Source organism: Mastomys coucha, unplaced genomic scaffold (genome assembly GCF_008632895.1).
Source record: "Mastomys coucha isolate ucsf_1 unplaced genomic scaffold, UCSF_Mcou_1 pScaffold11, whole genome shotgun sequence".
In the NCBI taxonomy this organism is placed as follows: domain Eukaryota; kingdom Metazoa; phylum Chordata; class Mammalia; order Rodentia; family Muridae; genus Mastomys; species Mastomys coucha.
The window spans coordinates 5,752,974-5,775,411 of record NW_022196893.1 but is presented as its reverse complement, the minus strand read 5'-3'; the positions used below and the strand labels follow the sequence as shown (position 1 = coordinate 5,775,411).

Below are 22,438 nucleotides of genomic sequence, written 5' to 3'. Positions count from 1 at the left end.
GCTGGGTGGGTGGAGGATAAGAGAAGTAGGCAGACATCTATTCCTTGAGGAAAGCTGTGTGGAGGGTTAGAGGGAGGGAAGACTGGATGCCTGAGTCGTGTGAGAGCCCAGGGATGTGATTGAGGTTCATCTTTTAACCAGCATCAACTTCCAAGTTTTTATCTGTGCACTCTTTCTGTAAGCATGAACAGTTCTTATGCTGCGAAGTCCTGTGTGCTCATCCTTCTTGTGGCCCTAGTGTGTGCAGAAAGAGGTAAGATGGAAAATGAGAGAGAAGCAGAAGGGTACAATGGAGATGGAAAAGGGCTTCAGGGTTGTGGTTACACCTGTGCTTCTGTTGTGTGCCCAGTGACTGAGGTGTGCTCTGGTCAGTGGATTGGGGATTGGCCTGTGGTGTGTGAACCCTCCTGTGCTGGGGTGCTTTACTGGGTCTGTAATCTTGCTAGAGCCTGCCTTGCAACCATCACCACATGCCAGAAGGACCCTTGGACCTCACTACCTATGCCATAAACCCTGGCCTCCAGAGCAGCCTGTCCTTGACTCTACCCTGCTGCCCTGGCCTCCCAGTCAGGACACTGGCCTGTGTGCACACAAACAGACAGAGGCTTTTCCTGACCAGGCTGCCAAGTATAGGGGTTTGGAATCCTTAACTCTTTGTTGGGAGCAACCTTGTCTGAACATTAACTGTCCTGTCAGCCAGAAGTGCTTACCGACACAAACCCTTGGCCTCTGTGGGAAAGTACTAGCACAGATGAGAACCAATAGTTATAAATCTTGCTGTTAGGTATCTAGCAACCCATTTTGTTACAGAATACCTGTTATAGATCTTGCGGTCAGGTGCCTAGCAATGAGCACTAACAGCTGCCTCTGTGAGAAAGTACTAGCCCAGTTGGGAACAAATAGCTATGGATCTTGCAGACAGGTGCCTAGCAACCTATTCTGTTCTGTTCCCCCTGCTGAACTTTTTACCTAGCCAATATCCTGGTCTTGATAACACCCACACTCCCTGAGACAAAGCAACCCTACTCTCTCCCCTCTAACCCTATCCAGCTTTTATGAGTATATATAATCTGTGTGGGAGAAATAAAAATTTGTCAGCTTGATCAGACTTCTTGACTCGCTGTGCGTTCTTTGTGTCTCTTGTTCCTTCATTCTCTTCCAGGTGATCCTCAGTCCCAGTTCGACCATCCCGTGGGCCTGGAAAACTCTTGGCATTTGACTTTTTGTTATGCCCCAGCCCATTCCTCACGAGGCCCAAATGCTATGACTTCCCGACTCTAAGAGGTTCTGAGCTCTCAGACACCCTATACTTCTAGTTACATCAGTACTGAGGGAAGACTCATGGTGAGCCCCAGCTTTGAGATGGACTCTGGGCAGCTCAGTGCTCTGTTATGCTCCAGTACTCAGGGGCCGTCTCTGCAGGTTTAGGGTGGGACAGGTCAGAACAGCTCTCTCCATCTAGTGGCCCCAGTACATACTTACACACCCACTCCCAAGTCTCTTATACCCATTTCAGGGTTCAGGTCTCTCCTATGGGGCTGCCTAGCTGAGAAAGCAGTACTGAGCATATTTGAACAAAGGTTCCTCTTCATTCACATTTGCTTTTGGTGGAGGTGACTGAGCAGCAATGTCCTTCCTCTGTCCTAGGGGTCCGCAGCTGTGTGGAAGTAAAGACATTTGAGAAGAGGGGTCGGGCTAGGAAGGGCATGCCCTAGCCCTCATGTATTGGCTTCTTTCTCAACCTGGGGCTGGAGTGCTACCATTGCCTGAAGGTTCCACTTGAGACTTCCTGGGCATCAATTACCTGCCCCTACCCTGATGGATTCTGCATTGCTCAGGAGTCAGAAGTTATTGTGGGTAAGTGTACTGTGTGGCCTATATAAAGATGGGTGATATTGGCTTTGGATAAAGGTAGGATCTGAGAACTTATTGTGGACCATTGCCGTGGACCGGGATTTCTTGCGGGGGTCCCTTGTTCCGCGGGACTAGGGGTTCGGCCAGGTGGGCACGGGATTCGGCTTTGACAAACAGACTACACACGAGTGGTGTAAGATCTGAGTGTATTTCTTTAATAATGACATGAGGCCTTTACAATCATTGCAAAAGAGAAATGAAAAATCTGGCAACTCAACAGTTGAGGTACCTCTGAGGCTATCTGAAACATACTGGGTCTAAAACAGCAACCATCTCCTCTGAACTGGTGCTGCATCCCCCGGGCCCAAGTGCTCTGGGCCCGGGGGAATGCGAGAGATACATGAATCTGAGTCCTAGCCCATCTAAGTTCTAGTGTTAGTCCTACACATGTGAGTTCAAGTTCTTCTTCCCCCAGTCCTAGTGTTAGACTGAAGTCACATAGGCAAGCGACCCCCCACACACCAAGGTCACCTGACTTCTAAAAGCCAGGTGTAGATAACTCTTCCTCAGTTCGTTGCCATGGTTACAGACTAGGTGGGTAAGCTCTTCAACTATGTTGCCTTTCTGGGCCAGCAGAGGTTAGCAGTGGGGAACACCTGCCAAGCTAGTTCCTAGGAGTGATTCAGTTGCAAATCTAATATAGCCTGTCTATATTGACTAAGAATGAGGATTTCACCTGATCTTGTCTTGGGATATTTCTCTCATTCTGTAAGCTTTAATGCCCTACCCCCAAGGCTGGAGGCTAATAGTTTGGATGGCTTAACATTCCAAACCAGGGTTTGACTAGGACGGTAGAACATTGGTGAAGGTCAGAAAGCAATGTCTGAATTTTCTCTTGCTAGCTGTAAGAAAATGATATCTTGGTGAGTTCCTAGCACACTAGTACGAGGACATATCTGGACCACCTCTGAGTTTGGGGTGCCAGGCGACAATGCGGAGGCAGGAGACTGACTTTCCTTGAAGTTTACGCCTCAGATACCACCTTCACGCGAAGTGTGCGTGGCAGACCATGGTTCCCCTCCCTCCATGTAGAGCTGTCTTGGGGTTGGAGTGGGACTCCTGCAAAGTGGGGGCTATCGGGGTCCAGGGATGTGCTGGGGTGTGGATCATAAAGCAAGGCTGCCCATTGGCATGCATGGTGTTCATCATCCTCCTCTGCTGCCAGTGTGGTCATATGAGGCTCCTGCCCATACTTCATGTCTAGAGTCTCACTGGCTCACTGCTGGACCAGGAAAGCTGGAAGCATCTAGTGAGTCTCTGCACATAATGAAGGAATCTGGAGCTAGGCTAAAGGAATGACTTAGGGGTGTTGATAGAAAGAGACCTTAGGACATATCAGATCCTCTGCAGTGCCAGTTTCAGGCATATCCTCCAGGTAGACAAGGCCGAGGCAGCCCCGCCCTGCTATCCAGTTTCCTGGTCCTGACCACAGCCTGCCTGTGTCCTGGAGTAGGTCTCCTAGATATAACTGCCTGAGGAACTGCAAGAGTCTGAGAGGCTGCTTGCCCTTTCTGTTGTGCCATTGTGTGATCTTACACTGTGCTGTGTTATTATTCTTGTTGTTATGTGTGTGTGTGTTTGTTTCTATAAATGTGGATGCTTAGGTATGAATAATGTAATATAATACATGTAAAGATAAGAAGACTATCTTATGTACCATTCCTTGGGCACAGTCTACTTTTTTAGGCAAATGAGTTTTGGTTCCTTTGAATGGAATTCCACATGGTTGTAAACCACGCTGTGTGTCTGGGAACCAAACCCTGGGCTTCTGTAAGAGCAACAACTGCTTTTAACTGCTGAGCCATGTCTCCAGTATTAATCACCTTGGTTTTTGAGAGAAAATCTTTCACTGAGACAAAAGATTTGCCAAGTTTGCTCAGGGTAGAATTGAGGAAGGAAGGTAGCAGAGATTTCCAATGACCTGCTAATCCCTCTTCACGCTATAAAGATCATATCCAGTACTCCAATCTCTTAGACCTCCCAATTTCCCGCTGCCCGCCCCTCCAGCACAGAGATCATAACCAGCACTTCCATGTTTGGCTGGCACTTTACATGATTGCTGGGGAATGAATTGGGACCTAGACTTCCATGTGGAAAGCAGTTCACTGACTGAGCTGTTTCCTCAGCACATTGCATGTAAGGGCATGTGTGTACACGTGTGTAGATATGTACATGCACTGGGGAGGTACAAGAGTATGGGACCCAGAAGTTGATTTGTATGTTCTATGACCACTATTTTATTTACTGAGGAAGGGTCTCAAACTGTTCTCCAAGCTTGCAGGTTGAGCTGGTCTAGCCTGGGAGCTTACCTTTGGGATGACCACCTGTATGTCCTGAGCACAGAGATAATATCAGGCAGCCATGCCTGCCTGTGTTTTGATGTACTCTAGTGATGGGAACTGGGGCTCACGCTTCTGCACACAAGCCCTTCATCCACCAAGCCTCCTTACCAGACACGGTTTTGATTTTTGTTTCTTCCATTTGTTATTTCAATATTTGTTGTTATGGGGTTTCACTCTAGCATCAGGATAGCCTAAAGGTCCCCATGTTGGTCAGTTTGGGATTGAAATCATAAAATCCTCCTGCCTCAATCTTCCAAGTTCTGGGATTATAAGTCTAAGCTACCATGTCTGGCTTCACCATGCCTTAGAGACAAGTCTGGGCCACCCAGAGCTGGTGGCATGTGGCCCAGACTTTGGGATGCTTTATTGTTCCTGTATAAGAAGTGAGTCACTCCCTGATGTCTTGCAGACTCTCACAGAATCAAAGTAAAGAACAGCATGTGCCTTCCCATCTGCCCTCCTGATCAGGGAAATATAGAGATCCTGGGAACTACCGTCAAGGTGAAGACTTCCTGTTGCAAGGCAGATCTCTGCAATGCAGCCGTTCCCACAGGAGGTGAGATCCTGGGTACTACCATCAATGTGAAAACGTCCTGTTGCAAGGCAGACATCTCCAATGTAGCCCTTCCCACTGGAGGCAGCACCTGGACCATGGCAGGGGTGCTTCTGTTCAGCCTGGGCTCAGTCCTCCTGCAGACCTTGCTGTGATGGTCCTTCCAAGGACTTCACCCTTGTCCTTTTACCCTCATGTGTAAGCAGTGCTTACTGGAGCCCTCTAGTGATGACTTATAAGTTATAGAAACTCCAAGGTGAGGGTAGTGTGTGGAACACCTTGTGTCAACTTTATAGACCCTGCTGAGTAGATGCCCCACTCCTCTCTAGGGCTTTCAGATCTCTACTTCTTGGAATGTTATTTTGTTGTGGCTTGCTACTCTTGGCCCTGGAGGCACATGGCCAGCACAGGGAAGATGCAGAATTTCAAGTTATTATGTCATCACCATCTACATTTAAGTATCTGGGGTCCTGCTGGATTGCCACATGTGCCTCTCAATGTCCCCCTGCTGTGTCCAAGAAACTCTTTGTTGTCCCAGCCAAGATCTCCGTTTTTTTTTTTTTTTTTTTTTTTTGCTACATCGAGTCCATCAAGCCCGGCCTGCCAGTTCACCTATCTGTTTTTTCAGCCGGCCACACTAGCTTGCACATGTTAGCCAGCTCAGAGTGGGGCACCACTTGGTTTGGGTGGCTGATGCTGGGGTTAGAGAGGGGTTTTCCCCAATTCCAATGAGCACTTGCTTGTGGTAGGGAAGCCTAGAAGATGAGCCCTCAATGGTGGGTGGGGGCTGCCCTGTCAGATTTTTTTATTCCAGATGTAGGAGCCATTTCCTGCCCTGGCTCAAGGCTTGGCTCAGAACAAACAAAGTCTTACACTGTCTCTTCTGGAGTCCTAGTCTGTAATGGATGCCTCCACTGGGAAGGCCTGACTTCACATATTGACAACAAGGGATCCATGATTGGGCAATGAAACTTGAGTCATGAGTACAGGTTCTAAAACTTTCTTCCATATTCGGCCTTGATTCTGTTGCAGTCTCTTCTGGCCTCTGCTTCCAAGTGCTGGGTTTGCAGGGATACACTCACTACCACCCTGGCCATTCACTTTTTGTTTTAAAAGGCAGACTGCCCATGGCCTCACTGACTGAGGCCCTCAGGCCCTGCAGGAGAGCTGGCCCCAATGGCATGGGCACAGGAGCACTGGTGTCCTCATTCTCCCCTCTGAAATTTCAAAAGCAAGGCCTCCATCATTTGTACTGTTTTCAATATTAACTTCCAAGCTCCTACAGAACATTACACAGTTTTTAACACCCAATGGCTCTTCTAGCCCAAAGTTCCAAAGCCCTTCCACAGTACTCCCCAAAACCTGGTCAGGTTGTCACAGGAATATCCTACTATGCTGATACCAATTTGTCTTAGTCAGGGTCTCTATTGCTGCACCAAACATCACAATCAAGAAGCAAGTTCGGGATGAAACGGTTTATTCAGCTTACATTTCCACATTGCTGTTCATCATCAAATGAAGTCAGGACTGAAACTCAAGTAGGTCAAGAAGCAGGAGTTAGCCAGGCAGTGGTGGCGAATGCCTTTAATCCCAGCACTCGGCAGGCAGGGGCAGGCAGATTTCTGAGTTCGAGGCCAGCCTGGTCTACAGAGTGAGTTCCAGGACAGCCAGGGCTATACAGAAAAACCCTTTCTTTAAAAAAAAAAAAAAAAAAAAAAAAGCAGGAGCTAATGCAGAGGCCATGGAGGGATATTACTTCCTGGTTTGCTTTCCCTGCCTTGCTCAATTTGCTTTCTTAGAGAACCCAAGACAACCAGCTCAGGAATGGCAGCATCCACAAGGAGCCCTGCCCCGTTGATCGACTAATTGAGAAAATGCCTTAGAGCTGGATCTCCAGGAGGCATTTCCTCAAGGGAGGCTCCATTCTCAGTGATATGATAACTCCAGCTTGTGTCAAGTTGACACACAAAACTATCCAGTACAAACTCTGAACCTTTGGCCCAGCCCCAATTAAATGTTGTCCTTATAAGAGTTGCCTTGGTCATGATGTCTGCTCACAGTGGGGAGCAGAGGTCCCCACTCTGAGCTGGCTAACATGGGATAGCTAGTGTAGCTGCTGAAAGGGCAGAGATGTGAACTGGCAGGCAAGACTCAGTGAACTCAGTCTAGCAAAAGAAAAACAGAGATCTAGGCTGAGAGAACAAAGGGTTTATTGTATTCAACAGGGGACATTAGTGACACACATGGCAACCCTGCAGGACCCCAGATGCTTATGTGTGGATGGTGATGGCATAATACCTTGGAATTCTGGCTCTTCCAGGTGCTGGCATGCACCTCCAGGGTCAAGAGCAGCAAGCCACAACAAAATGGCATTCCAGGAAGTACAGATCTGAAAGCCCTGGAGAGCAGTGGGGCATCTACCCATGAGGGGCTATAAAGTTGAAACAACGTGATCCACACACTACCCTCACCTTAGAGCTTCTATAACTTATAAGTCATCACTAGAGGGCTCCAGGAAGGAGTGCTTGCACATGAGGATAAAAGGACAAGGGTGGGGTCGTTGGAAGGACCATCACAGCAAGGTCTGCAGGAGGACTGAGCCCAGGCTGAACAGAAGCACCCCTGCCATGGTCCAGGTGCTGCCTCCAGTGGGAACGGCTGCATTGCAGAGGTCTGCCTTGCAACAGGTCGTATTCACCTTGACGGTAGTTCCCAGGATCTCAACATTTTTCAGATTAGCAGGGCAGATGGGAAGGCACATGTTGTTCTTTACTTTGCTTGTGTAAGAATCTGCAAGACATCAGGGAGTGACTCACTTCTTATACAGGAACAACATAGATTCCCAAAGTCTGGGCCACGTGCCACCAGGTTTGGATGGCCCACGCTTGTCTCTAAGGCATATTGAAGCCTCACATGGTAGCTCAGATCTGTAAACCCAGAACTTGGAAGACTGAGGCAGGAGAATTTTTATAAATTCAATCCCAAACTGGGGATTGAACATGGGGTCTTCTAGGCTATCCTGTAGCTAGAGTGAAACCCCATCTTAAATAACAAGTAAATCAAAAATCAAAACCGTGTCTGGTAAGGAGACTTGGTGGATAAAGGGCTTGTGTGCAGAAGCATGAGCCCCAATTCCCATCACTAGAGCACATCAAAACAGGGACAGGCATGGCTGCCTGATTTTATCTCTGTGCTCAGGACACAAAGGTGGTCATCTCAGAGGTAAACTCCCAGGCTAGACCAGCTCAACCTGTAATCTTGGGGTTCAGGTGAAACCCTTCCTCAGTAAATAAAATAGTTGTCACAAAAGATTCTCATCATCTTCTGGGTCCCATACACTTGGACCTCCCCAGTGCTTGTACATGCACACATGTGTACACACGTGCCCTTCACTCAACATGTTGGGGAAGCAGCTCAGTCAGTGAAGTGCTAGACATGAAGTATGGGCAAGAACCTCACATGACTACACTGGCAACAGAGGGTATGATGAACACCATGCATGCCAATCAGCAGCCCTGCTTTATGATCCACATCCCAGTACATCCCTGGACCCCAACAGCCCCACTTTGCAGGAGTTCCACTCCAACCATAGGAGAGCTCTACGTGGAGGGAGGGGAACCATGGTCCACAAGTTCCAGACCCGACCTTTTCTCCAAAGCCACCCTCACCCATTTTATATTGGCCACAGGCAACTTACCCACAACAACTTCTACCACCTGAGTAACACAGAATCCATCAGAGTAGGGGCAGGTAGTTGATGCACAGGAAGTTTCATATGGGACTGCCAGGCAATTGTAGCACTTCAACCCCTGAGCTGAGAAAGAAGCCAATACATGAGTGCTAGGGCATGTCCTTCCTAGCCCAGACCCCTCCTCTCCAAGGTCTCTACTTCCACACAGTTGCTGGCCGCTAGGACAGAGCAAGGACATTGTGACCAGTAATATCTACCAAAATCAAAAGTGAACCAAGAGCCACCTTTGTTTAAATATTCTTTTTTTTTTTTAAAGATTTATTATTTATTTATTACAAGTACACTGCAGCTGTCTTCAGATGCACCAGAAGAGGGCCTCAGATCTCATTAAAAGTGGTTGTGAGCCACCATGTGGTTGCTGGGATATGAACTCATGACCTTCGGGAGAGCAATTGGTGCTCTTACCTGCTGAGCCATCTCACTAGCCCTGTTTAAATATTCTTATGTGGTACTGCTGTCTCAGCTAGCCAGCCCTAAAGAGAGACCTGAACCCCAAGAGGTATTAGACAGTCACCATATTGGGAAGACATAGATACCAAATGTCTGTTGAAGAGGTAAGTACATATGGTATTAGTTCCCGGGGCCACCAGACAGGAAGCACTGTTCTGACCTGTCCCACCCCAAACCTGCAGAGCTGCCCCTGGGTAATGGAGCACGACAAAGCACTGCAGTTCTCAGAGTGCAGCTCAAAGCTGAGGTTTATCACAAGGCTTCCCACAATACAGATGTAACTAGAAGTATAGGGTGTCTGAGAGCTCAGAACCTCTTAGAGTAGGGAAGTTCTAGCACTGGGACCTCATGTGGCATGGGCTGGGCATAAGAAAAAGTCAAATGCCAAGAGTTAAGAATTCCAAACTCCTCTACTGGCAGCCAGACCAGGAAAAGAAGCCTCTGCCAGTTTGTGTGCACACAGGCCAGTGTCCTGACTGGGAGGCCAGGGCAGCAGGGTAGAGTCAAGGACAGGCTGCTCTGGAGGCCAGGGTTTGTGGCAGAGGTAGTGACGTCCAAGAGTCCTTCTAGTTTGTGGTGATGGTTGCAAGGCAGGCACTGGCAGGTTTACAGACCCAGTAAGATGCCCCAGCACAGGGGGCTTCACCCACCACAAGCCAATCCCCAACCCTCTGACCCCAGCACACCCAGGGTCCCAGGCACACAACGGAAGCACAGGTGTACCCACAACCCTGAGGCCCCTTTCCATCTCCATTTTACCCTCCTGCCCCTCTCTTATTTTCCATCTCACCTCTTTCTGTATATAGTAGGACCACAAGAACGATGAGCACACAGGACTTCATAGCCTGAGAACGGTTCATCCTCGAAGAAGGAGTGCACAGATAAAACCTTAGAAGTGGAAGTCAGTTTATCTACCCCCAATTACATTCTTGGGCTCTCACAAGACTCAGGCATCCAATCTTCCCTCCCTCCAACCCTCCACACAGCTTTCCCCAAGGAATAGATGTCTGCCTACTTCTCTTATCCTCCACCCACCCAGCTTTTCCTTCCTAATCCCACACTCACACCCACAGCCCCATCCTGAGGGATCTTCCCTTTGCCCCCTAGCAGCTCCCTCCTGACACCAGTCCTTACTTCCTCTCTGACCAGGCTGCAGGCACAGTGGCAAGGTCTCTCAGATGTGGACTGCAGTAAGTCCTGTACTTTGCCTTAGCTCCTCCCAGCTGGCATCCTGAAAGGGGAGGGGTTTCAGGACTTCCCTCCTCCAGGCCATCTTGTTTATTGTTTAAGAGTTAGCAAGGTTTGTGTGTGACCTGGTCAGCCAGATTTATAGCAGTTGGGGAGGAAGGACCACTCAGGTGGAGGGGGACCATGGTGCAGGAGGACTAAGAGGGTAGAGGGGTAGGGGCCATGGTTGGCTTGCCCTTGACATTCAGAAAGCAAGGGAAGGAGGCAAGTTGCTTGGCGCTATCTGTTTTTTTTTTGTTTGTTTGTTTTAGTTCATTTTTGTTTTTTGTTTTTGGAGGGTTTTTTTGTTTGTTTGTTTTTTGTTTGTTTTTTCGAGACAGGGTTTCTCTGTAGCTTTCGCTGTTTTTAGGAGTTCCTCAGTAGATCAGGCAAGCTCCAACACATAGCTATCAAAGGTTTGCTGCAGCTCCTGCTGCTTCTGCTAAATCTACCTGGTTTCTTCCTGTTTCTAAATAGGAGGTATGGGTTGTAGTGGCTAGGACCCCATGGCCCTCCTTCCTATATGCAGGCAAACAACTGACAAATACTGGGAGAATGGCTTTGGTAAGGAAGCCCCCGACAGGCTTTTTTATCCACAAAGTGAGAATCCTCTCACGCCCACTCGTCTATACTAGTCAAAGTCTACAGTATCAGGGTAAAAGCCTGATCAAGGACAAGAGGCATTATGGCCCCAAAAGGGAGCTTGTGCCTCCTGGGTAATCAGACAGTCGCTGGTCTCCTAACTCAGACGTGTTCCAGATTAGTCTTTCCAATCGTCAACTCGGCCTCTTATTTAGGCATAAAGGTACCCCAAGAAATGATTCATAAATGGCTAAGATTGGGCATTGTTTCCTATCCTAGTTTAATACCAAGTTGTCCTTAGCTTGGAATCTGCCTTGTCAGAGCTAGCAACAGAGGTTAAGCACATTCCTTAGGGCAGTCCCACAATAGATAGTTCACAATAGTTCAGAACTGTTTTACATACTAGAGAGTAATGAATCGCTTCCACTCAAGGGCATTAGCTAGAAGTGTTAGGTTACAACTCCCCAGTGCTTGCCTCCTGCAGGACCCAGAGAATTAGCATAGGAATACCAAAATAGCCCCAGCAGGGAGGGCTCCACAGCTCTTCCCCCTGCTTCACACCTGGCTACCAGACCCTACTGACCTTGATGTGGCAGTCTCTTGCCTAGCTTGCTTACATGACCTCAGTCTTGTATAGCCCCTTGCTGTAACCCTCGCCCGCCAGTGACTCTTGTCATCTGCCCTGCTTGCTGTATGCTATTTAAGCCTGAATTTCACCTTGTACAAATACATTCAGATTCAACACACCCTTGTGTTGGCTCTGTTTGTCATTCTTTGCCTATGCCTCATTGACCTGACTAGGACCCCTTTTCTCCTGCGGGTTGAGGGAGGCCCAGATCAGCCGGCCTGCAGCAGAATCCTGAGCCAAGAACTGACAACTGTGCTGGGAAAGAGAAAGAGAGCTGAGCTGGAAACCGTCTTGAGATGACACCACAGCAAAAGATCAGGTATCCTCAGAGGACAACTGAGTCCCAAAATGGACCACAAAATCAGTGGAGCTGAGCGCATCCAATTAAGCAGGGAAGGCTGCTTACACTCCAGGGCCTCTACCATAGCACCATTAAAAATTCCTTTTGGTTACCCTATAATCTATCATGGAAGCAGGCCACATTTGCCACCAACATTGTATAACCCAGCCCAGTGGAGAAGGAAAGAGCAAGCAAGAAATATTGACTCTGTAATTCTCTCACATGCTGCGCTAGGCATCGGCTCATGCATGAAGATATGTATGTGAAGCAATGAGCAGTAGACAGAAAACTTCTGCAAACAAACATAGGGCATCAATGACAAGTCCAAGTCACAATCCCTCCCAATGTCACCATCAAATGGCTTTTTTTTTTTTTTTTTTTTTTTTTTATAGAGGATGGGTGAGGTCACATACAGGAACATCCATAATTTGTTAGTAGTTAAGTCACCACCGAGTCTCACCCCATCATAAAAGCAGTGACATAGAGTCCCTCTTTCAGGTACTCATTTGTTTCCTCTATATTCTAGCATCTTCAGAAACCACTTGTCCTTGGAGGAGAAAAAGGAGGGAGTCAGGGCTGGAGCCGCAGGTCTCAGTCCTCCCTTCTGAGTGTAGAGTTCTGCCCAATATCACAGACCTGTTGCAGTTTTGCTCTTCTGTCTCCATTGCCAGGGCTCCTGGGCCAACGTTATCCCTACTCCAGGATGGCAATGGGGCCATCGCCTTCTCTTTGGAGGAAAAGGCCATATAACCACAGGAGTGCATTGGTTCTCTAAACATCTTAAACTAGGGGTTCTCATGAGTCCTCCACTTTCTACCCAGCACCATGGTTGGGGATCTACTTCCCTCAGTGGTGGACTGCTGCCCAAATTACTGACAAGCCACTTAAATTAACTCTTTTTTTTTTTTTTTTGGTTTTTTCGAGACAGGGTTTCTCTGTGTAGCCCTGGCTGTCCTGGAACTCACTCTGTAGACCAGGCTGGCCTCAAACTCAGAAATCCACCTGCCTCTGCCTCACCACAGCCACTTAAATTAACTCTTAATGGAGAGGGCAACAGTGTACTTGAATATTCTTAGAGTTAGACCTGCCAGCTGTGTCCAGGCTTGTGTTAGAGAAGCCAGGCCTTCTGCAGAGAAAGCGACATGCAAGACAAATACACACCCAGCCTTCTCTCCTGCTTTCCAGTTCAGCCACAGGCCTGAATACTGTCACACTGAATACATCCAACCTTAGCCAAGCCCATTCCCCTCCTCAGAGAATGAATGAAGTCTGTGAAGTAGCCAAGGCCAAATATGACTCACTCATTCACTTGAGTCGTGGAGCAAAAGTGTCTTGTTAATTCAGTGTACTTCCTCCAAATGCCCCTGGCCCCTCCCCCACGGACTGTGGTCTCAGGATGCAGAGGAGCTGGGAGCAGGGTGTTGCAGGCTAGTGTGTATGGTGGGTATGAATGATGTGGAAGACTGTGTAAAAGGACAGTTCCTTTATTGAAATAGAGGGCTGGATTTTATAGCTTGAGTCAGGGGCAGGGGAGGAAAGGGCTAGTTTAGGAAGTGCCACATTGATTCCGAGGGCTTCCAAGTGGAACAGGTAGATATCAGACTGCCAATCACATGATTTCTAAGAAGACAGTTCTCTGGTAGGAAACAGAAACCTAACTGTCTTTATCATGACTTGGCTTTTGTCTCTGTGGAGTTGAGTATGCTTAACCCTGGTTTGGGTAGGTTTCAGCCCCACTCCTGCAGTGCTCTAGGAGAGCTGTTCAGGGGTATGGGCAGTGCCATCATTTCTTCTAGCCTCCCACACACCCCTGCCCCAGTTACCTGACTGCCTCAGACAGGGATTTCTTACAGGGTCCCTTGTTCTGAGGGACGAGGGGTTCTGGCCAGGTATGCACAGGATTCAGCTTTGACAAACAGACTAGACACGAATGGTGTAAGGTCTGAGTGTATTTCTTTAAAAATGACATGAGGCCTTTACAATCATTGCAAAAGAGAAATGAAAAATCTGGCAGCTCAACAGTTGAGGTACATCTGAGGCTATCTGAAACGTACTGGGTCTAAAGCAGCAGCTATCTCCTCTGAACTGGTGCTGCATCCCCCGGGCCCAAGTGCTCTGGGCCCGGGGGACTGCGAGAGATACATGAATCTGAGTCCTGGCCCATCTAAGTTCTAGTGTTAGTCCTGCATGTGAGTCTAAGTCTTTCTTCCCTAAGTCCTAGTGCTAGACTGAAGTCACTTAGGCAAGCCACCTCCCACACACCCAGGTCAGCAGGGTCTGGCAGCTAGGTGTGAAACAGGAGGAAAAGGGGTGGAGCCCTCCCTGTTGAGGTATTCTTATGCTAATTCTCTGGTTCTTGCTGGAGGCTGGCAGAGGGGAATCCCGACCTAAAACTTTCAGCTAATGTCCTAGAGTGAGAGAAACCTTTCAATTACTCTCTAGTACTTAAAACATTAAACTAGGATAGTTGGAAACATTGATGAAGGTCAGAAAGCAATGTCCGAATTTTCTCTTGCTAGCTGTGAAGAAATGATATCTTGGTGAGTTCCTAGCACACCAGTACGAAGGCATATCTGGGCTACCTCTGAGTATGGGGTGCCAGGCAACAATGCGGAGGCAGGAGACTGATTTTCCTTGAAGTTTAGGCCTCAAATACCGCTGTCACGCAAAGTGTGCGTGGCACCTGACAACAGCCATGTATGCATGACTAGGTATAAAAGGGGCTGCTTGACCCTCCTCACCCTCTTCTCTTGCTCTCTTCCCCTCTTCCCCCTTGGTCTCTTCTTTCTCCGTTCCTCTTCCCCTTCTCTCTCCATGTGCTCATAGCTGGCCTATGCTCCTCTCTCTCCCTCTCCTCTCTCTCTCTCTTTCTTTCTCTCTGCCTTTCTCTCTCTCTTCTTTCCCAATTCCCTTCTCCATGCCCTAAATAAACTTTATTCTGTACTATACTTCCCCTGTGGCTGGTACCTCAGGGGAAGGGATGCCTCACCATGGGCCCACAGAAGCACCCCCTCCCCCACACCACACCAAGCCTCCACTAAACATATCCCTGGTTTGCTCTTTCTTTTTATAAAGCATATCAGTCACTACCCAGTCCTCATTGGCACCCAATCAAAATCAAGCGTGTTTCAAAGTTGGTTCCACACTTTGTGGAGTGGTAGTGATCTTCCCCCACGTTAGCTGACATTGTGTGGCCAGTCTGAGGCTCCACAGTTACGGGGGAGGCGTCTTTGTATGTGAATAACAGGTTGGTGCTTCGTGCTGGTTCATGGCCTGTCATAAGCACTAGATTCTTCCCTTCGCAGCCTTGTGCCTATTTTCATATACTCGTTGTCTTGTTATTTATGTGAGTTAGAGCTTTACAAATGTCAGTCCATCTTGATTCTGAAAACACTTGCTCTGTATCTCCATCCATCTGTGTGATGAGGCAAGAGAGTGCTGAGGTTCCTCCATCTTGTACCCTTGCTAAGGCCACTTCCAGGTTTAACTAAAATCTGATCTCCTTCATGGAGAATCCATTGAAAGCTACCTTGCTTTCTTCTAGGAACCAAAGGTCAGGATGTTCTAGCTAACTTATCTCAGCCTTTAGTAAAACTTCTGGGTTTGTGGGAAACAACTCTTCTCCCCCCACCCCACTAGCTGACTGATCTTGGTAGCTTCTGTTTAAAATCCCCTGCTTCATTCTGCTTCATTCTTCAAAGCCCCTGTGCCTGGGACACCAGGATGTGGTTTCAGTCTTCAACAACTCTATTTTCTAGCCCCTCAGGGCCACAGCTAGGTACCCAACACTTGGGTGTGGTCCCAGATGTCTGGAATAAAGACTTCCAATTGATTTTACACTTGGTGTGAATGTGTGAGTGCCCATCTCTGGTCATCTCCCAGTATTATGTTATATATGCCTTGAAGACTATAGATGTTTTGGATCTGTTGACACAAAAATTCAGCTCTCACCTCAAAGAGGATAAAGGAAAATTCATTCTGAAGCCAAATATGAATGAGGATGGTTTGGGGAAAAGTCTTAAGTGACATCTGATAAGTTATTTCTCTGCCAGTGAATTGAGCCAATTCAAGCCAGATTTTGAAATATATACATGCATGTTTATTCGAAAGGTACTCTTGGGCAGGTTCCCTGGCCCCAATGACTAAGGCAAGAGAGGTTGCTGAGGGGAGGGAGAGAAAGTGAGAGGGGGGGAGAGAAAGAGGGAGAAGGAGGGAAAGAGAGAGGGAGGAGGGAGAGCAGGAGGGGACAGAGAGAACAAAATGTAGGAATTATATAGGGAATAGGGAAGAACCTCTGGGCAGCCCAGCCTCTGGGCTAGAAATTTAAGGGTTGGGGGACAGGATATGCCATTGCCAGGTAATGACTGAGGGATGCTGGGAGAACATGGAGGCCAGGTCTGCTTTGGTATGTAAAGTATGCACCTCAGTCTGAGGTGCACAGAGGGCCAGCTTCTGCACTCTCCTGCAGAAGTCTCCCTTCCCCTAGGATCTCTCCCACAGCAAGCACCATTAGGCTTGGCTCTGCATTGCCCCTCAGAAGCCCTGCTCTCCCTCCCTCCCTTGCAGCAAACTCAGGGGTTTTTTCCACCTCCCTGTCTGCTCTGAGGGGACTCATGGAGGGGCAGGTGCCAGCCAGAGTAAGACAAATGACCAAAACTCCTCAGCTTCTGTGGCTCCAAGGCCAGCACTCTCCCAGATAACCAGGTGTAGCTGGTGTCTGTCCTTGAAGAAAGGAGATTAGGGTCCCACGCTTAAATCATAGAAAAGAGGTCATCAGAGGTCATAGACAGTTCTGGTCAGCCATAAGACTAGTTCCTGATAGCCCCACAAAAGACACTCTTTAATCCCCCTTCCAGCCTTGCAGTTCCTCCCTACCAAATGGTATTGTGTCTGAGTTATGGCTAAACTAAGACGCCTCCCATGCCCTTCCCCTAAGCATTCAAAGACTTTCTAACCACTCTGTATATAAGTGTTAAAGCACTCAAGCTGGGGTCACACACTGAACCTATGCTGTAGGGGTATTCCATCCCGAGTCAAGACTCCAAATAAAAGGACTCTTGAGCAAATTGCAAAGGACTTCACAATTCTTGAGCTCTTCTGGGTTTCTGGAGGAATCAGGGCATAACAAGTCCCTAGTACCCAGGGTCTGAAACCAAAGAACCTCAAGTTTGATATGTCAATATGATGAAGTTTTTATAGTAACATAAAGAAAGTCCTCAATCGAGGAGCTTTTCAAACACACTAGTGAAAACTTCAGGTAAAGGAGTTATAGTGAATTCAGGACACCTCTGCTTTAGGCTCCAGGTGGAATCTGATGACTCACGGGTCTCTGGTTGGAGGAAGCTAGGGTTTTATTAATGCATTCCTAAAGATTCTGTTAGTCATGGGATGTTACAACAGAAGTAACTAAGGAATGGCCATTCAGCATGGTTATGAATTCCTGAGATAAAATTACAATAACTCTGAACCTGCAGCACTGTAACCTCTGCACAGTCTCAGACGTTCTGTTCTTTACCAGCTTTGGAGATGATTCAGTGCAAGGTGCAGCTCCTTTCTGGAACTTTCCTTTGAAGTCCCCATCTCCATTTCCTGATAAACATCCGATTTGCCACTACCTAAGGCCTAGTAGAAAGAAGATAATACCCTTGGCCTTGGAAGAGACAGGACAATCTGGGTGCTCCAGAGATTAGAACATTTTGTATCAATGTCCTGCCTTCTTCCCTTGAAGAGAGTTCACTCAGTTGGGCCTGTCAATTGCCTGGCCAAGAGATGCCCCCGCTTGGGAAGGCTGATTCACCTAAAGTTATGCCACAATGTTATATATTTCTGTTATTAAGAGGAACAGAGTTCTGAATGGTCAGAACTTGGGATGCACCCTAGAATAAGTGAAAGAGGTCAGGTGCAGAAGGTGTGAACTGCTTGGCTCTGTTTACACAAAGTATACAGAACAGATGAATTTGTAATGATGGAGGGATGAGTTTGTAAAGGTTGTCAGAGTTTGGGAAGGGGTGAAGAGTGTCTCCATAATAGATGTGACATTGCCTGTGGAGAGATGGAAAGGTGGGCTTACAGACAGCACAGACACGCTAGGTATTTTCCCTGGGCACAGGGATTATGATCATGTGACCCCCTGTTTGTACAGTAAATGCCAATTCTCCACCCCAGGCTGGGCTCACACTCATGTTCTTCCTGCTTGCCTGTCCCCAGTGCTGGGACTGCAGGTCAGCACAACCACAACCAACTTAAGGTTTTTATTCTTAAGTCCAGGGTCTCTGTTATTGCTTGTATTCTGGTGTAAGACACCATCACCAAATCTAGGTCCAAGGAATTCTCCTGTGTTGTAACAACTATAGGTTGGGTATGCCAGGAAAAGAGGAAATGAGAGTGGAAAAGCTCATCTTTCTAAACAAATCAGGATGGTAAGGGAGAAACTTACACTTTGGAGCCTGAGCTCTATGTCAGAGTAGAAGGGGACCCTGCCTCAATCCCAAATTGAAGTGCACAGAAGAGCGCCCCTAGAGGCAGGATTTAGCATTACAACCAGCAAATTTATGGTCCTGATGAGGGAGAACAGGTGCTTTGGGCTGGTTCTATGTTGTTTTCTTTGAAGGGCATCATCTGAAACAAACAAGCACAAAAACTAAAAACTAAGCCACTGTCCTCCTTAAACGCTGACAAATGTGTCACTGAGTTACTGCTTAGCTCGAAAGACGACGCTGTGGATCTATTTGGGGTTGATTTTAATTATTTTATTTTATTAATTTTCTTTTTTGGTGTGGGGTGTGAGGTAAGGATCACTCCATTCTGACGGTACCCAGCTGTCCCAGAACCAGCTGTGCAAACACTGATATTCTGGACACAGACAGACATGGCATAACTGTTAAAAGTCACCCCAGCTTGTACATGAGTGTGGGCTTCTGGATTCTGCTCGCACTTGTCTCTTGTATATTTAAAGTCCGGTGTCTCTCTTATTGCTTGTATTCTGGTGTAACACTGGTTTTGTTTTGTTTTGTTTGAGACAGAATCTCAAGTGACCCAGGAACTTGTTAAGACTGTGAGGATGCTCTTGAACTTGTGATCCTCCTGCCCCTGCCTTCGGAGTGCTGGTATTACAGACTTGCCCCACCAAATTCCATGACTCTTCCAATTTGATGTGAATTTCAGTAGGCGCATCCCCTCTCTATTCTCCCTCTCTTTCTTCCTTCTCTCCAGTCTCTCCATCTTCCACCTTACAATCTGAGTTTGAGCCCCAGGATCCACACAGTAGAAGGAGAACTCCTGTAAGTTGCCTTGTGACCTCCACAAATGCACCCGTCACATACAAATTTGCACATAAATATATACGATTAATAAATAATAATTAATTATTTAAAAGCCCTTCCTATATTTAAGCCTGGAATACTCTTCCATTTATTTAGGCCTGCCTTCACTTCTTTTACAGCTTTTAATGTCCCAAACTTGTGCCACTTTGTTTAAACTAATTTGTCGGCTTCTGCTTCTTCCTTAGGCTATTGTGAAAAGAACTGTTCCCTTCACTTCCTCTTGCTCTTCATTGGCAGTCTATAAGAACATCACCGGCTTTGTGTGTTGACCTCATCTCCTGCATCTTGCCTGACATTTCCCCCTTAGCTCTTCCTGCTTATTACAGAACCTTATTGATGGTTCTGCTTTTCCAGGTAAACCCTTTAATAGAGGGTGTGGAGAGCAGGGCGTGGAGAACCCACCTGTGATCCCAGCACTGCACGACCTCAAGTTCAAGGCCAGACTGGCTTACAGAGGTTTGGAGGCAAGAGCCTGAGAGCCTTGTGGGCAGAGCTAGTTCCTCTCCTTGGCCAGCAGGTGGCATCTTCAACCCATCTTCACATAGTTATTTTTGCACACCTCCATGCCCTGATCTCTTCTTTCTGGAGATCATTCCAGTTGGGTAAGATCTGCCCTAATGGCCCCATTTTGTCTTAGTTAATAGTCCTGTGGCAGTACAGCTGACAAACTAGGGACACTGGGGACTTAGGACTTACACATGATGCTGCAAAATTTGAAGGTTAAAAAGCTGTTCTGAATTTTCTTCAGTTGTATGTTCATGTTTGTGATGGTTTGTATATGCTTGGCCCAGGGACTGGCACTATTAGGAGGTGTGGCCTTGTTGCAGTAGGCCTGTCACTGTGCAGATGGGATTTAAGACCCTCTTCCTAGCTCCCTAGAAGTTAGTCTTCTTCTAGCAGCCTTCAGAATAAGAGGTGGAACTCTAACCTCCTCTAGCCCAGAAACTTCTGTATTACTCAGGGTTCGCTAGAGTCACAGAACTTATGCGTAGTCTCTATATAGTAAGGGAGTTTGTTGATGACTTACAGTCTGTAGTCTAACTCCCAACAATGGTCAGCAGCAGCTGTGAATGGAAGTCCAAGGATCTAGCAGTTGCTCAGTCCCACAAGGCCAGCAGGTGAAGAAGACAGAGAGCCTTCCTTCTTCCAATGTCCTTATGCAGGTCTCCAGCAGAAGGTGTGGCCCAGGTGTGTTCCACCGTGCCTGGGTTTGGGATTTATTTCCTCCAAGATGACCTTGAACTCAGAGATCTCCTTGACTTAGTCTCCTAGGATTCATAGCCACTATGCCTCAAGATCTCCATGCCAAGATTCAGGTCAGAAACTTGTATCTTCCAGCCTCAAGATCAGGGTCACAGGTGAGCCTTTCCAATTCTGGATTGTAGTTCATTCCAGATATAGTCAAGTTGATTACCAGGAATAGCCTCTACAATCCACCCCTTGTCAACTTGACACAAGTGTCCACTGAAACAATAACAAGATCATGAATACTCCTAACATGATATAACTATTCCTCGTACAATCACAAATGCATTTGTAAATTTACAATGGGGCAATGTCCTTTGGGAACATTCTTTTACTATCTCAACTTAAATACCATTTGATATTAAAGAAATTCGAAGAAAGACGAATGTGTTCTTAACAAAATGAAACAGAAGCATTTATATTACTTTATAATCCTCATTTCTGCAACTGGACACATGGCCATAGCTGGTATTTATAACTACCTTCCTCTACTACCCATTCTGTATTTCCTCTACCCTCTGCAAGCACCTCAGCAGGTCTTGTCTCCTTTCCTGAAGGAGTGACACATACCTTCATTCCTGATGGCTCTGCATCCTTTGTCATCCTGCTTGGATTAGGCTATTGTAATTTCCCCTTGACTTTAATCACAGGACATGGTAGTATAGTACTAAGACACGCCCTAAGGAATCTGCAGTCCACACATAATCCTTCTTACCTTGATTGTGGAGAGGCAAGCCAATTTCCCCATGGTAATCTGGATCTATCACCTCTCCTAACACTGTTATTACTTTTTTAGCCTGTTGCTTTAAAGGTGTTAGAAGCCCAAAATAACCAGGAGGAAATCTGAGCTTCCAGTTCAATGGAATGTTTGTTGTGGCTCCTGGCAGAAACACTCCTCCATCTAGAACCAAATCTTCTAAACCAGCAGAACCTAGAACTGTGGGGACCAGAAGCAAAAATTTTCCTAGAGGTCACTAAGAGTAATAGTGAGTGGAACTATTTTCTACTCCACCCCTTGATTCCTGAACCCATGGATCCTGCCTATGGGAGAAACTCTACCATATATCAGACACTGATTCAAAGCATATACTACCTTCTCAAGAACTCTGCCCCAACCCTCCATGCTGCTGCAACCTAATTGGCACTGTAACTGCATCTTCAAAAGGTCCTTCCATCTTTCTATCAGACCAGCAGCTTCAAGGTGATGGGGAACATGGTAAGACCAGTGGATACCATGATTGTGGACCCACTGTCACACATCTCTGTCTGTGAAGTGTGTTCCTTGGTCAGAAGCAATACTGTGTGGAATAGCATGATGGTGCATAAGCATTCTGTAAGTCCACGGATGGTGGTTGTGGCAGAAGCATTATATGCAGGAAAGGCAAATCCATAACCAGAATAAGTATCTACTCCAGTAAGAAGAAAACACTGTCATTTCCACAGAGGAAGTGGTCCAATGTAGTCAACCTGCCACCAGGTTGCTGGCTGGTCACCTCGAGGAACAGTGCCATATCTGGGTCTCAGTGTTGGTCCCTTCTGTCCACAGATCTGGCATTCAGCAGCAGCTGTAGCCAGGTCAGCCTTGCTGAGTGGAAGTCCATGTTGTTGGGCCCAAGCATAACCTCCATCTTGGCCACCATGGCCATTTTGTGCATGTGCCCATTGAGCAATGACAGGGATGTCTGGGGAAAGAGGCTGATTGTCCATAGATCAGGTCATCTTATCCACTTGATTATTGAACTCCTCCTCAGCTGAAGTCACTTTTTGGTGAGTGAGTATCTACATGGGACACAAATATCTTCACCTCCTTTACCCATTTGGAGGGATCTATCCACATACTTCTTCTCTAAATGTCTTTCTCAACAATTTTCCAATCCTGATCTTTCCAAACCCCTGACCATCCAGGCAATCCATTGGCTACAGCCCATGAGTCAGTGAACAATCATACATCTGGCCATTTCTTCTTCCAAACCAATTGTAATACCTCATGTACTGCCCACAGATCTGCCCACTGTGAAGATTTCCGTTCACCTGTATCTTTCAGGGTTGTCCAGGAAAGGGGTTTTATTGCTGCAGCTGTCCAC

At 47.2% G+C, this 22,438-nt stretch overlaps 2 protein-coding genes across 3 annotated transcripts; one reads left to right on the top strand and one right to left on the bottom strand.

Moving 5' to 3' along the window:
• Positions 1 to 183: 183 nt before the first annotated feature.
• On the top strand, positions 184 to 4,964 carry LOC116081178 (lymphocyte antigen 6A-2/6E-1-like). 2 transcript variants are annotated; one of them, XM_031357832.1, is made up of 4 exons: positions 184 to 258; positions 1,743 to 1,857; positions 4,666 to 4,812; positions 4,894 to 4,964. In XM_031357832.1, exons 1-4 carry the CDS (start codon positions 184 to 186, stop codon positions 4,962 to 4,964), a joined length of 408 nt encoding a protein of 135 aa, XP_031213692.1. The 2 variants fall into 2 exon arrangements, with proteins under 2 accessions (XP_031213692.1, XP_031213701.1); XM_031357841.1 differs by lacking the exons at positions 4,666 to 4,812; positions 4,894 to 4,964 and adding an exon at positions 4,427 to 4,451 and having other exon boundaries at positions 184 to 257; positions 1,745 to 1,861.
• A 2,037-nt stretch (positions 4,965 to 7,001) lies between these two features.
• Positions 7,002 to 10,181, bottom strand: LOC116081173 (lymphocyte antigen 6G-like). Its single transcript, XM_031357816.1, has 4 exons — positions 10,145 to 10,181; positions 9,801 to 9,871; positions 8,507 to 8,623; positions 7,002 to 7,599 (listed from the first exon to the last, which is right to left on the bottom strand). The coding sequence occupies exons 2-4, from the start codon at positions 9,868 to 9,870 to the stop codon at positions 7,382 to 7,384; spliced, it is 405 nt and encodes a 134-aa protein (XP_031213676.1). The 5' UTR covers position 9,871; positions 10,145 to 10,181; the 3' UTR covers positions 7,002 to 7,381.
• Between the last annotated feature and the right edge of the window lie 12,257 nt (positions 10,182 to 22,438).

Excerpts from the sequence above, each read along its gene's own strand:
- LOC116081178 (XM_031357832.1), top strand. The coding sequence starts at position 184 with ATGAACAGTTCTTATGCTGCGAAGTCCTGTGTGCTCATCCTTCTTGTG. Across the intron at positions 259-1,742 it reads TGTGTGCAGAAAGAGGTAAG|CTGGGGCTGGAGTGCTACCA; the intron begins ATGGAAAATGAG and ends TTCTTTCTCAAC. Across the intron at positions 1,858-4,665 it reads GGAGTCAGAAGTTATTGTGG|ACTCTCACAGAATCAAAGTA; the intron begins GTAAGTGTACTG and ends GATGTCTTGCAG.
- LOC116081173 (XM_031357816.1), bottom strand. The coding sequence starts at position 9,870 with ATGAACCGTTCTCAGGCTATGAAGTCCTGTGTGCTCATCGTTCTTGTG. Across the intron at positions 8,624-9,800 it reads CCTACTATATACAGAAAGAG|CTCAGGGGTTGAAGTGCTAC; the intron begins GTGAGATGGAAA and ends CTTCTTTCTCAG. Across the intron at positions 7,600-8,506 it reads GGTGGTAGAAGTTGTTGTGG|ATTCTTACACAAGCAAAGTA; the intron begins GTAAGTTGCCTG and ends GATGTCTTGCAG.